The sequence below is a fragment of the Mobula birostris genome, chromosome 5, assembly GCF_030028105.1.
Source record: "Mobula birostris isolate sMobBir1 chromosome 5, sMobBir1.hap1, whole genome shotgun sequence".
Taxonomy (NCBI): domain Eukaryota; kingdom Metazoa; phylum Chordata; class Chondrichthyes; order Myliobatiformes; family Myliobatidae; genus Mobula; species Mobula birostris.
In genome coordinates, this window is record NC_092374.1 from 82,029,483 (window position 1) to 82,044,391 (window position 14,909).

General features: G+C 45.2%; 1 protein-coding gene across 11 annotated transcripts in view; it reads left to right on the top strand.

Annotated features, from left to right (window-relative positions):
• Positions 1 to 14,909, top strand: part of LOC140197282 (neuroligin-4, X-linked-like) — a 320,059-nt gene that overhangs the window by 28,220 nt on the left and 276,930 nt on the right. For 3 of the 11 annotated variants that reach the window (XM_072257206.1, XM_072257212.1, XM_072257211.1), the window contains one exon: positions 9,221 to 9,257. The exons of 6 other annotated variants lie outside the window; for them this stretch is intronic. In XM_072257206.1, coding sequence (XP_072113307.1) covers positions 9,221 to 9,257 — 37 coding nt within the window. Of the gene's footprint in view, positions 1 to 9,220; positions 9,258 to 12,063; positions 12,098 to 14,648; positions 14,664 to 14,909 lie in introns of all 11 variants that reach the window. 2 more of the 11 variants (XM_072257208.1, XM_072257207.1) reach the window with 2 other exon arrangements.

The window sequence follows — 14,909 nt, forward strand, 5'->3', positions numbered from 1 at the left end:
GTCAACTAAAACACTCAAAGCCTTCTACCGTGGAGAGCATTCTGACTGGCTGCATCACTGTCTGGTATGGGAGGGGGGTGCACAGCTCTACCATGGTTTCCATCCTCTGTAGTATCTTCAAGAAGCGGTGTCTTGGGAAGGTGGCTCCCATCATTAAAGATCCCCAGCACCCAGGACATGCCCTCTTCACACTTACCATCGGGAGGAGGTACAGGAGCCTGAAGACACACACTCAAGGATTCAGGAACAGCTTCTTCCCCTCTGCCATCTGATTTTTGAATGGACATTGAATTCATGAACACTACCTCACTGCTTTTTTATTTCTGTTAATTTGCAGTACTTATTTTGACTTGTCTATTTAAAAACATATATATACTTAATGTAGCTCAGTTCTTCTCTCTATATTTATTTATCATGTATTTGAGGATGCGAAGATCATTGACAGAGGCTCAGCAATCTCCTCCCTCGCCTCCCACAGTAGCCTGGGTACATCTCGTCCGATCCCGGAGACTTATCCAACTTGGTGCTTTCCAAAAGCTCCAGCACATCCTCTTTTTTACTGTCTATATGCTCAAGCTTTTCAGTCCGTGTAAGTCATCCCTACAATTGCCAAGATCCTTTTCTGTAGTGAATACTGAAGCAAAGTATTCATTAAGTATCTCTGCTATCTCTTCCGGTTCCATACACACTTTTCCACTGTCACTCTTGATCAGTCCTATTCTCTCATGTCTTATCCTCTTGCTCTTCACATACTTGTGGAGTGCCTTTGGGGTTTTCCTTAATCCTGCATTTCATTGTACTGCTACCACAAGGTTAACAAATTTCATGACATTTGCTGGTGATAGTAAACCTGATTCTGATTCTGTAAGGTCAGAGGATATTGCCTAAGAGTGGACCAGGGGTTCTCAATCCACAGACCCCTCGATTAATGGTAGGAGTCCATGGCATTAAAAAGGTTGGGACACCTGGAATAGAGGGACATTCATTTAGAACAGAGATGAGGTGGAATCTCTTTAACCAGAGGGTGGTGAATCTGTGGAATTTGTTGCTGTGGAGGCCAAGTCATTGGGTATATTTAAAGTGGAGGTTGATTTATCAGGGCCTGAAAGGTTACGGGGAGAAGGCAGGAGAATGGGGTTGAGAGGGAAAATATATCAGCCACGATTGATTGGTGGAGCAGACACAATGGGCCAAATGGCCTACTTCTGCTTCTGTGTCTTATAGTCTTATGGGCTTCCTTCCCCATGAGCTGTCAGAGTTCTCCTCAGCTAATGACTATTCCTGGTACTGACTGAACACTCCACACATTGGATCTGCTACTGCCCTGGGGCAGAATCATTACTGTACAGTTGTATTAGTGGGACGGTTATCAGGAAGTGGAGTTTGTGTCTGTGGCTGAGTCTATGAGAGGGAGACTCATACAGTTTTTATGCGTTAGGGCTTATTATTTATCTGGGTGATAAGAAATGAGTTCTTGCATGGCTCTTGAACTGACAGGTGCTGAGACACTCAGTGAGAGGCCTCGGCTGTTCACCAGCACCTCAGGATTAGTCACTCTTCACCGCTGAGCTACCTTTCTCCACCTGCTGAAGATTCAAAATACTGCTTAAAAGGAACCCAACAGAGTTAAGACTCTGCTCGTAGGGCAGCTGCTTGCAGTCGTCCTGCAGCCTGGACCATATGGAAATCCCATCCTCACAGTCGACACAGTGAGTAGAGCTGCTATCTCACACCTCCAGAGAACTGAGTTCGATTCTCTCCTCTGGCACTGTGTGTGTGTGTGTGTGTGTGTGTGTGTGTGTGTGTGTGTGTGTGTGTGTGTGTGTGTGTGTGTGTGTGTATATAGATAAATGACGATAAACTCGACTTGATATACTGAGTGCATGCATGTGCATGCGTGTGTGTACGTGTATGTGAGAGTTTCTTTGCCCCGGGTCCTCCCATTTCCTCTCGCGTGCCAACGATCGACGAAGTTAATTATTACCCCCCCCCCCAAAGTCTGTGTGTGAGTGAGGGGATGGAGTCTGGGAGGAGGGGTAACCAGATGAAAGGGAACATTGGGAAAATCAACCAGGTCACAGTACATTGGTGTAAGTTTAATGGTTGATGGTCAGCACACACTTGAAGGACTGAAAGACCTATTTCCCTGGTGTATGACTCAACAGCACAATACTCCAAAAGTCTGTGGTCACCTCGACTAAAGGAAGGAGGATTTAGTTCAATGTCTGAAACCTCTGGGGAAAAATTACTTCCAGTGTCAGTAACATTGACCAATACTGGATAATCATTAGGGAAAAACCTAAAATCTCCATTCCTTACCCCTTGATTCTTCCATTATTTGTCCTGAAATTTACAAGAAAATAACGTTTTCATATCATCCTTCCCATCTCAGAACCTGCCAAAGTGCATTACACCCAATGATTCAACTTTGGTGATGTAGGAGGCACAACCCTTAAATTGGAAATGTCTAAATCCCATAGAGAGCAGGGTCCTTTTCAGTCCCGAAGAAGGGTCTCAACCCGAAACTCCTACTGTGTATTCATTTCCGTAGATGCTGCCTGACCTGCTGAGCTCCCCCAGCGGTTTGTGTGTGTTGCATTGGGTAATAACGAGCTGTGTCATCAGGGAGATTGTTTGAGGGCTAACTATTAGGCCACAACTGTGAACTTCACAGCCATGTCACGTGGAATCCAAGTTAGAAATATAGACTTTACAAGTTTTACCTTAATTAAAGCACTTTACAGCATTGTTCCATCAGAGTATAAGACCATGCGATATACGAACAGAATTAGACCGTTTGGCCCAGGAAGTCTGCTCTGCCATTTTGTCACTGCTGATCCATTTCCTTCTCAGCCCAATCTCCTGCCTTCTTCTCGTATCCCTTCATGCATTGACTTATCAAGAATCGATCAACCTCTGCCTTAAACATACCCAATGACTTGGCCTCCACAGCCACCCGTGGCAACGAATAGATTCACTGCTCTCTAGCTATGAAAATTTCCCCTCTATTCTGAGGCTGTGCTCTCTGGTCTGAGACTCCCCCACCATAGGAAACATCCTCTCTACATTCGCTAAGTTTCAATGAGATTCTCTCCTAATTCTTCTGACTTCCAGTGACTACAGACCCAGAGCCATAAAATGTTCCTCATATGACAAACCTTTCAATCCCAGAATCGTTTTCATGAACCCCGTTTGTATGCTGTCCAATGTCAACACATCATTTCTTAGATAAACTAATAGAAAGGTAGAGTTTGTGGCTTCATGGACTATTGAGAGATCTGATGGCGAAGTGATTGTAGCTGTACCTAATACAGTATATTGAGTTGGTGTCTTCAGGCTCACCAATATCTTAGACAACCTCAGAATCTGCCTATGTACTTTACACCAACGATTCGTATGTAGGAGGCCTTAAATTGGGTACAGCTAAATCCCATGGAGAGCAGGGCCCTTTTCAGTCCTGTTGAAGTTGGAAAAGACGTTGGTGAGGTCTAATTTGGAGTATTGTGTGCAGTTTCAGTTACTAACCTACAGAAAAGATGTAAGTTAGATTGAAAGAGTACAGAGAAACTTCAAAGGTTTCAAAGGTACATTTCTGCATGCCATCTATTTAGATCTCATCGGTACCTAAGGTAGTGCAGGATCAGAGCAGTAACAGAAAGCAGAATAGAGTGTTACAGAGAGAGTGCAGTGTGACAACACGTGGGGGGCCATGGTAACATAGTGGTTAGCGCAATGTTATTACAGCTTGGGGTGTCAGAGTTTGATTCAGGCACTGTTTGTAACGATTTTGTGTGTTCTCCCTGTAACTGTGTGTTTCCTCCGGGTAGAAAGTACAAAGACATACCGGTTGGTAGTTTAATTGGTCATTGTAAATTGTCCCGTGATTAGGGTTAGCTGGGTGAGTTGCTGGGCAGCACGACATGTTGGGCCAGAAGGGTCTGTTCCCCGATGTATCTCTAAATAACTTTAAACTATCAGAGTAAGTATAACGTGAACTTCGTACTCTTCAGAGACATCCCCGAAACAAAGAAACCTCACAACCTGAACTTTGTACACTTCACAGACATCCCCGAAACAAAGAAACCCCACAGAATTCCTGAAGCTCCTCCTCCCCACTGCGCTTCACACAAGCAGCAGCAAACAGCACCGACACCCCAACACCCCCAGTCATTCCAACAGACCCCCCTCCCCCCCACCATACAATCAGTAGTAGAAGCCTCAAAGAGTCCATCAAACTACAGCTCACAGACAAACACTTTGGTATCTCAGACAAGCATGTTGCCAGGTCTGGAGGACCTCAGTTTTAAGAAAAGTTTGAATAGGTTAGGACTTTATTCCTTGGAACATAGAAGATTAAGAGGAGGTTTGATATAGGAATACAAAGTTATTGAGGGGTATAGACAGGGTAAATGCAAGCAGGCTTTTTCCACAGAGGTTGAGTGGGAGTACAACTAGAGGTCATGGGTTATGGGTGAAAGGTGAAAAGTTTAAGGAAAACTTCTTCACTCAGAGGGTGGAGGGAGTGTGGAATGAGCTGCCAGCACAAGTGGTGAATGCCAGCCGATTTCAACATTTAAGAGGAGTTTGGATAGGTACATGGATTGTAGGGGTATGTAGGGCTGTAGTCCCAGTGCAGGCCGATGTGAGTAGGCATAGACTAGATGGGCTGAATGGCCTATTTCTGTGCTGTGGTTTTCTATGGCTCTATGCCTCCTCCCTGATGGTAGGAATGAGAAGAGGGCATGTCCCGAACGCTGAAGGTCCTTGGTGATGGATGCTGGCTTCTTGGGACACTGCCTCTTGAAGCTCTCCTCGCTGGTGGGAGGATCGTACCCACGATGGATCTGGCTGAGTCTACCACCCTCTGCAGCCTCTTGCGACACTGTGCACTGGTGCCTCCAGACCAGGTGGTGATGCAGCCAGCCGGAACTGTCTCCACTCTACATCAGGAGCAGTTTGTAAGAGTCTTCCAAACAGGCAATCCTACATCCACGTCTGTCCTTGCGTGAGTCAAACCCTCCCCGTGGAATGCGTGGGTTTTGCCCGGGTGCTCCAGTTTCCACCCACAGTCTGAAGACGTGCTGGGTAGGTAAACTGGTCATTGTAAATTGTCCCGCGATTAGGTTAGGGTTAATTGGGGTTGTGGGGTTGCTGGTGTGGTGTGGCTGGAAGGGTCTACTCGGCACTGTATTGCTAAATAAAATTTTAAAAATGATTGATATTGGAATTGATTTATTAGTGTAACATTTACCGAGATAGAGTGAAAATCTGGTCTTGCCTACTGGTCATACAGATCAGATCATTACACAACCCATTGAGGTAGAACAAGGTAAAGCATAACAATGCAGAATCAATTGTTAAAACGTGCAATGCAGGTAAACAATAATGTGTAAGATCTTAACAATGTCAATTGTGAGGTCAAGGCTATTTTATTTTTTGTGTACAAGAGACCTATTCAAGAGTCTAATAACAGTGGGATAGAAGTTGTACTTGAACCTGGTGGTCTGTGCTTTCAAGTGTTGTATCTTCTGCATGACGGAATGGGAGAGAAGGGAGAATGTCTGAGGTGGATGGGGTCTTTGAGGTTTGGCACAGTAGCGTAGTGGTTAGCACAACTCTTTCCAGTACCGGAGACTTGGGTTCAGTTCCTGCTGCTGCTTGTAAGGAGTCTGTATGTTCTCCCCGTGACCACGCAAGTTTCCTCCGGGTGCTCTGCTTTCCTCCCACAGTCCACAGATGTACCTGTTGGTAGGTGAATTGGTCTTTGTAAATAGTCCTGTGATTAGGATAGGATTGAATCAGGGCAGAGCGAGTCAGAGGGCCAGAAGGGCAAATTCCACGCAAATCTCAATTAGTCACTTAGTCAATCAATTGAATCCATCAATAAATAAATAATGCTGGCTGCTTTACTGATGCAGCAGGAAGTGTAGACAGGCAGGTTGGCTTCTGTGACATTCTGAGCTGTGTCCACAACTCTCTGCAGATTTTTTGCTGTCACGTGCAGAGCAGTTGCCGTACCGGGGCTGTGATGTCAGATAGAATACCGTCCATGGTCTATTAATAAAAATTGGCGAGGGCCAACGGGGAGGCAATGTGCCTAATTTATTTCACTTCCTGAGAAAATAGTGGCGTTTGTCAGCTTCCTTGGATGTGATGTTATCACGGCTGGACCAGGAGAGGCTATTCACTCCAAGCAACTTGAAGTTTTTAACACTCTGCACCTCAGTACCATTGAGACCACCGGCCCCGTTTTGATGCAATGATCAGATCTTTTGTTTTCCTGACACTGAGGGAGGGGTTGTTGTCATGACAACATGTCACTAGGCTCTCTATCTCCTTCCTGTACTCCACCTTGTTGTTACTGGGGATACAGCCCTCTAGGGTGGTGTCAACTATAAACTTGCAGATAGAGTTAGAGAAACATCTAGCCATGTATTCGTCGGTGTACAGGGAGTAGAGTAGGGGGCTGCGGACATGACGTTGAAAACAATAATGGCGGAGATGTCACTGCCTATGCTTACTCCTTCTGGTTTGTTGGGCAGGAGGACAAGGATTCAGCTGCAGAAGGAGTCACTGAGTTAAGTTATCCCCATTTGTTCAAGAGCCTGATGGTTGAGGGGTAGTAACTGTTCTTGAACCTGGTGGTGCGAATCCTATAGCTCTTGTACCTTCTCCCTGATGGTAGCAGCGAGAAAAGGGCATGACGTGGGTGGTGGGGATCTCTGATGATGGACGCTACAACAGCGTTTCATGTAGGTGTGCTCAATGGTTGGGAGGGTTTTACCTGTGATGTACTGAGCCAAATCCACTGTATTTGGTAGAATTTTCTGTTCAATGGTATTGGTGTTTCCTTACCAGGTCACTAGTTATCCTTCACCACTAAATCATCTTCGCTATCCTGCTTTTGGGGCAAGCCTCCTCTACATTTCCTGACAAGTGTGCATCAGTGGGACAGCATCAGACTGAGGACTTTCCCATTTAATTCTTTGTATTTCCCCTCTTAATCTCTTCAAGCATAGACATTCCATCTTCTCATTGCTCTTCCTGGCTTTAATCTTCCCATTATGGTGGGGCGCTTGCAAATCTACGCTCAGTAGCTACTTTATTAGGTACTACATAAGTGGCCACTGAGTGTACGTTTATGGTCTTCTGCTGCTGTGGCCCATCCACTTCAAGGTTTGAAGTGTTGAGCATTCAGAGATGCTCTTCTGCACACCACCATTAATACCTGTGGTTATTTGGGTTACTGTCACCTTTCCTGTCAGCTTGAACCAGTCTGGCCATTCTCCTCTGACCTCTCTCATTAACAAGGCATTTTTGCCCACACAACTACTGCTCTCTGGATGTTTTTTGCATCATTCTCTGTAAACTCTAGACACTGTTATGCATGAAAATTCCAGGAAATCAGCAGTTTCTGAGACACCCAGACCTGCCTGGCATCAAAAATCATTCCATGGTCAAAGTCACTGAGATCATATTGCTTCCCCATTCTGATGTTTGGTCTGAACATCAACTGAACCTCTTGACCATGTCTGCATGCTTTTATGCATTGAGTTGCTGCCGCATGATTGGCTGGTTAGATATTTACATTAATGAGCAGGTGTACAGGTGTACCTAACAAAATGGCCAGTAAGTGTATGTTACAGCTGAAGATTTAATCTTATGTACAATCATCTGTTAGATTAATTGAAAATGTGTTAAAGTTCTGTGGTGACTTGTCTGCTGTTCCTCCCTGTTTTGCTTATGTTCAGTCATAATAATCGTGCCATCAGGGCATAACTGACTCTCAATAAACTGTTCAAAATACCAGCCTGCCTTTGTTTTTACAGTAATTGAGAATTCCAATCCTCAGTAAGGAAAAGTCAAAAGTACTGTGTGACACACATGCAGAATACTGGAGGAACATAGCAGGTCAGGCAGCATCTAAGGAGGGGAATAGACAATCGACATTTTGGGCCAAGATCCTTCAGCAGGACTGGAAAGGAAAGGGGAAGAAGCCAGAATGAGATGTTGGGAGGGGACGGAGTACAAGATTGCAGATGATAGGTGAAGCCAGATGAGGGGGAAGGTAGGTGAGTGGGGGAAGGGGGAAACTGGGAGGCAATGGGACCATAAGATGTCAGAGCAGAATTAGGCCATTTGGCCCATCGAGTCTGCTCTGCTATTTCATCATGGCTAATCCATTTCTCTCTCAGGAAAAAAAAATCCCCTACCTTCTCCCAGTATCGCTTCATGTCCCGACTAATCAAGAATCTATCAACCTCTGCCTTAAATGCACCCTATGACTTGTTCTCCATAGCCACCTGTGACAACAACTTCTACAGATTCACCACTCTCTGGCTAAAGAAATTCCTACTTATCTCTGTTCTGAAGGAACATCCCTCTATTCTAAGGCAGTACCCTCTGGTCTTAGACTCTCCCACCATAGGAAACATCCCCTCCACATCCACTCTATCGAGGCCTTTCAACATCCAATAGGTTTCAATGAGGTCACCCCTTATTCTTCTGAATTCCAGTGAGTACAGGCCCAGAACTATCAAACGCTCCTTGTATGATAACTCTTTCATTCCCAGAATTATTTTTGTAAAACTCCTTTGAACCCTGTCCAGTTTCAGCACATTCTTTTTAAGATAAGGGGCCAGAAACTGCTCAGAATACTCCAAGTGAGGCCTCGCCAGTGCTTTATAAAGTCTCAACATTACTTCCCTGCTTTGGTGGAACAGGTAAAGGGCCATAAAAGAAGGAATCTGATAAAAGTGGATAGACTCAATGAAGGGTCTTGGCCCAAAACGTCAACCTTTTATTCATCTTCCATAGTTGCTGCCTGACCTGCTGATTTCCTCTGGCATCTTGTGCGTGTGTTATTCTGGATTTCCGGCATCTGCAGAATCTCTTGTGTTGATTAAAAAGAAGTGTTTTATGATTGAATGTACCTGTTAAATGTGTTGTGCTGATTGTTTGAAAAAAATCCTTCAAAGACTTGGGCTTTGAGTTGGTAATTTATTGTAGATAATCTGATGAAATTTTAACTCATGTTGTTGCAGTCTGTGGTTACTGAGTCTGAAGCAGTGATTAGCAAATATTAGAGGCTCTCTAGCGAGGAACTCTGTATGAGTGCGTGTGTGCGTGTGTGTGTGTGTGTGTGTGTGTTTGCATTTATTGAAAGGATTACAGAGCAGGTCAGACATTGATCACTTAAAACTGATTTTCTTGTTTCAAGGAAGATTTGCACTTTCTGAACGGGGAGAGGGAAGAAGGTGCAGTGGTTTGGAGGGCGGGAGAGCAAACTGAACTTGCCAGCAATGGGCACATGCTACAGACAATGAGAAAAGAAAACACGTCGCTTTATCTGGTGTGATGTGCTCCTCAAAGAACAAAGTTCAAAGTAAATTTATTATCAAAGTCCATATATGTCACTATATACGACCCTGAGATTCATTTTCTTGCAGGCATTCACAGTAAACGCCATAGAATTAATGAACCGCCGCACACAAGAGAGACAAAGAACCAATGTGCAAAAGACAACGAACTGTGCAAATACAAAATAAATAATAATAATAAATAAGCAATAAATATCAAGAACATAGATGGAGAGCCCTTGAAAGTGAGTCCATAGTTTGTGGGAACAGTACAGTGACGGGGCAAGTGAAACTTTATTTCAAGGGCCTGATGGTTGAGGGGTAGTAACTGTTCCTGAACGTGGTGATGTGAGTCCTGAGGCTCCTGTACCTTTTTCCTGGTTGTAGCAGCAAGAAGAAAGTCTGACCTGGGTGGTGAGGGTCCGTGGTGATGGATGCTGCTTTCTTGCAACAGCGCTCTGTGTGAATGTGCTCAATGGTGGGGTGGACTTCACCCGTGATGGACTGGGTCATATCCATTACTTTTTGTAGGCTCTTCTGTTGGAGGGCATTGGTGTTTCCATAGCAGGCTATGATGCAAATAGTCAGTATACTCTCCACCACACAGCTATAGAAGTTTGTCAAAGCATTAGATGACATGCCAAATCTTTGCAAACTTCTAGGGAAGTAGAGGTGCTGTCGTGTTTCCTTTGTAATGGCACTTACATGCTGGGCTCAGGACAGGTCGAACAAAATAATAACACTGAGGAATTTTAAGTTGCTAACCCTCTCTACCTCTGATCCCCTGATGAGGACTGGCTCAAGAACCTCCAGTTTCCTCCTCCTGTAGTTAATAATAATTTTTCAGCCCACTACAATGGTGTCATCATCAAACTTGAATATGGCATCGGAGCTATGCTTTGTCTCACGGTCACAAGTGTAAAGCGAGTAGAGCAGGGGGCTAAGCACACAGTCTTGTGGTGAACCTGTGCTGATGGACATTGTGGAGGAGATACTGTTGCCAACCTGAACTGACTGGGGTCTGCAGATGAAGAAATCAAGGATCCAGTTGAACCAAGAGATATTGAGACCAAGGTCTTGGAGCTTATTGATTAGTTTTGAGGGGATGATAGTACTGAGTTGTAGTCAATGAAGAGCATCCTGATGTATGCATCTTCACAGATGTCCCAGAACTGAGTGAAGAGCCAGTGAGATGTCACCTTCTCTTCATCTGTGACCTGTTGCATATTGGAGCAGGTCCAGAGCGCTCCCCAAGTAGGAGTTGATATGCTTCATCACCAACCACTCAAAGCTCTTGATCACTGTGGGTGTAAGTGCTACTGGATGATAATCACTGAGGCAAGTTACCACGTCCTTCTTGGGCACAAGTATAACTGAAGCCTGTTTGAAGCAGGTAGTTGCCTCAGACTGCGGAAGTGAGAGGTTAAAGATATTGGTGAACGCTCCGGACAGTTGAGCAGCACGGGTCTTCAGGACTCAGCCATGTACCCTGTCTGGGCCAGATGATCTCAGTGGGGTCACCCTCCTGAAAGAAGCTCTCGTGTCGGCCTCAGAGACTGAAATCACAGGGTCATCAGGGGCTGTGTGGGTTTGTGAAGGTTCCTCCATGTTTTGTTGGTCAAAGTTCGAAGTAAATTTATTATCAAAGTACATTTATGTCGCCATAGACAGCCCTGAGGTTCATTGTCTTGCAGGCATTCACGGTAAGTACAAAGGAACACTGCATACAAGATGGACAAACAGCCAATGTGAAAAAGACAATAAATTGTACAAGTACAAAAAATAAAATTTATCAATAAAAAATAAATAGGTAAGAAATACTGAAAACGTGAGGTTTAGAGTACTTAAAGTTAGTCTATAGGTTGTGGAATCAGTTCAGAGTTGAGGTGAGTGAAATTATCCACTCTGGTTCAAGAGCTTGATGGCTGAGGGGCAGTAACTGTTCCTGAACCTGGTGGTGAGAGTCCTGAGGCTCCTGTACCTTCCTGATGGTGGTCAGCGAGAAGAGGGCATGGCTATTAAGAACATGAGATGCAAAGTTCTTGAAAGTGAGTCCATAGTTTGTGGAATCAGTCCGGTGTTGAGGTGAGTGAAGTTATCCATGTCAATCTGGTTGAGGGGCACTAACTGTTCCTGAACCTTTTGAATGTCTGTGATAACTACCTGTGTTGTTGCACGTGGATAGATTTACTTTCTCGATGGTGACCCAAAGGCCTCTTTGTTGAGGTTGCGACTTCTCCCCCTCAAAATACTGAGAATATTCTTCTCGACGCAGTTCATTTATGGAGGAAGAGGGCGACTTCCTTTGTGGGTTAATGTGGCCATGTTCTGAGCTGTCTGTGTGGGTAACCTCTGCCTTGGTCCTGTGAGAGGAGGGGCTCAGAGGAAGCTCAGTGCTGGTGTTGGCGATGTCTGAAGACAGAGGGTAGTGTGTAGGCATCAGCTCAATGTTTAGCAGGCCACAATAGTTGGACAGGGAAGGAATGGGACTGCTGGTGGAGATGCATATCGTGAATGGATTTTCGGAAGGATTGTGAGCTGCAGAGGTACTGTATATATTGATGACTGTTAATAAAGTCAGATCTTCTTTCCACAATCTCACCTCCTCTTGATTGTGGTCTCATTGAACCTTATCATACTACCTTCCAAACCCCACTGAAACCTATTGCATATTGAAAGGCCTTGACAGAGTGGATGTGGAGAGGATGTTTCCTGTAGTGGAGGAGTCCAGGACCACAGTCTGAGAATAGAGGGACGTCCATTTAGAACAGAGACGAGGAGGAATTTCTTTAGCCAGAGAGTGGAGTTCACTGCAACAGACTGCTGTGGAGTCCAAGTCAATGGGTACATTTACAACAAAGTTCAAAGGGTTCTTGATTTGACAGGGCATCAAAGGTTCCATGAGAAGGGAGGAGAATGGGGTCGAGGGGAATAATAAATCAGCCACAACCGAACGGCCGAGCATTCTTGATGGGTCAAATGGCCTAATTCTGCTCCTATATCTTATGGTCTAATGGTCCATGATTTATTCCTAGTTTCCCAATCTGAGACTTTCTTCCCCAATGACCTCAAGCATTAGGATCCATTCCCAGTCTTCCAAGCCCTACTGAGAAAATCCTACTCATTTGTAAGTCCCAGATCTTCCTCTGCAACTGAGAAAACACACCAAAGCTTCTACTCCCTCAGGAGGTGAAGGAAATTCATCATGTCCCTGATGACTTTTGCCAATTTTTACAGAGGCATTGCTTGGTACAGCACCTGCTCTGCCCAAGACTGCCAGGAACTGCAGAGTTGTGAACACAGCCCAGTCCATCACAGAAACCAGCTTCCCCTCCATGGACTCTGTCTACACATCCCACTGCATTAGCAGCCAACATAGAAGCCCTCCCTCCAGGCATTCTCTCTTCTCCCTCCTACTGGGCAGAAGATTTCTGTTTATTTACTTATTGAGACACAGTGCGGAATCGGCCCTTCCAGCCCTTTGCCACCCAGCAACTGTTGATTTAACTCTAGCTTAATCACGGGACAATTTACAATGACCAATTAACCTACCAACCTTTGGACTGCGTGAGGAAACTAGAGCACCCGGAGGAAACCCACGTTGTCACGGGGAGAACATACAAACTCCTTACAGGCAGTGGCGGGAATTGAACCCGGGTCACCTGTACTGTAAAGTGTTGTGCTAACTGCTATACTACCGTACGACCGTAGGATACTAAAGACTGAGAGAACAAACAACTAGACTCAAATGCAGCTTCTATCCTGCTGTTATCAGACTTTTGAATGGAACTCTCGTACATTAAAGGACGAACATGTGTCCTTGCAATCTACCTTTTTTGTACCCTCGTGCTCTGTTTGTCTGCCTGCACTACACACACTCTCTGTAACTTTAACACTTTATTCTGTGTTGTGTTTTCCTTTTTATGGCATCGACATAATTACGTGCAGAATGATCTGCAGACAAAAGCTTCTCACTGTATCTCGGTTCATGTGACAATTTTAAACCAATTGCCGATTTGTGGAAACTCTTCACACAATCACACCTTCAGTAGAAGAGCCAATGTGACCTTGAAAGATCCTTCATCTATCCCTCCCCTTCCTCTTCCCCCATCCCTGGCATTTTTATTCAGAAATTACCAGTTCCCCTTTGAGAAGTTGCTGCTTCCACCAGTCTGCCAAGTGTGCTGGAGAATACATCTTGGACTAGCAGAAACAGACCCTTCAGCCCATTGAGTTAATGCTGGCTGTCAACCACTCATTTACACTAATCCTATTTAATCCCCGTCAACTACTGCTAATTCTACCTCTCACCTACAAACTAGTGGACAATATACAGTACCCGATTTCCCCATAGGTAGAGTCCAGTTGTCTTTTAAGAGCCCCCTTCCTCTTTTTCATCACTATGTTAAGCAGTTTCTTCCCAATCTGATTTACAAACCGGTTTCCTCCTGTACCACTTTCTGTTGTTCTGACAGCTCCTGTAAACCCCATAACCTTGATTACAGATTCGCCCCACACACTCAAAGCTTTGTCCTACTCACACACATCTTGCTTATTGTTACAGGACAGAATGTCGCCATTCAACCTATCAGGACCGTGTCAGCTCCCAGGTTGTGTGTGTGTGTGTGTCTCTCTCTCTCTCTCTCTCCTCCCTTCTATTCCTCTGTCTCTCTCCCTCTCTCCATCTCCCCCTCTCTTTCTCTCTTTTTCTCTATTTCTCTCTCTCCCCCACTCTTTCTCTCTGTCTCATCTCTCTCTCCCCCTCTCTCTCCTCTCCTCTCTCCCGGCCTCTCCTTTTTTCTCTTTCCTTCTCCCTCCCCTCCCCCTCTCCCCTTCCCCCCTCTCTCTCTCCTCTCCCCTATCCCCTCTCCCCTCTCTCCTCCCCCTCACCCTCTCCCTCTCCCCTCTCCCCCTCCTCCTTCCCCTCTCACCTCTCCCTCTCTCAAACACACCATATAAAACACACAACCCCGAGGTCAGGATCAACCCCGGGTCTCTGAGATGGTGCTCTTCCCACCATGTCCTACCCCATGAAATCGTGAGGGAAAACCAGACTGAACAATTTCGGTCGAACACCCTTGTTTCACTCGCAGTTCTTCAACCTGAAAGTTTCTCCCTCCGTGGAAGCTGCCCGACCTGCTGAGTGTGTCTGCTTTCAGAATGGAAGCGCTGGGGCCGGTGGATGATTGATGCGGGGGGAGTGGATATGACAGGGCCAGAGCTTGGGGTGAGCTCGGGCAGATGATGAGAGGGTTCATCCGGACTGCACCCCCCCCCTCCCCCGTGCAGGGAAGCCGGGCAAGTGTTCAAAGTTCAAAGTAAATTTATTGTCAAAATTTATTGTTACCATATACAACCCTGAGATTTATTTTCTTGCAGGCATTCACAGGAGTAAGGAAATAAAATGTTATGAAAAACTATGCAGAAACAGATGGACTGACAACCAGTGTGCAAAAGAAGACAAAAACAGTGCAAATGCAGAATAAATCTAAGAAATGAGAATTTGAAACTGAGTCCGTAGATGATGGAATCAGTTGATGGTTATGGGTT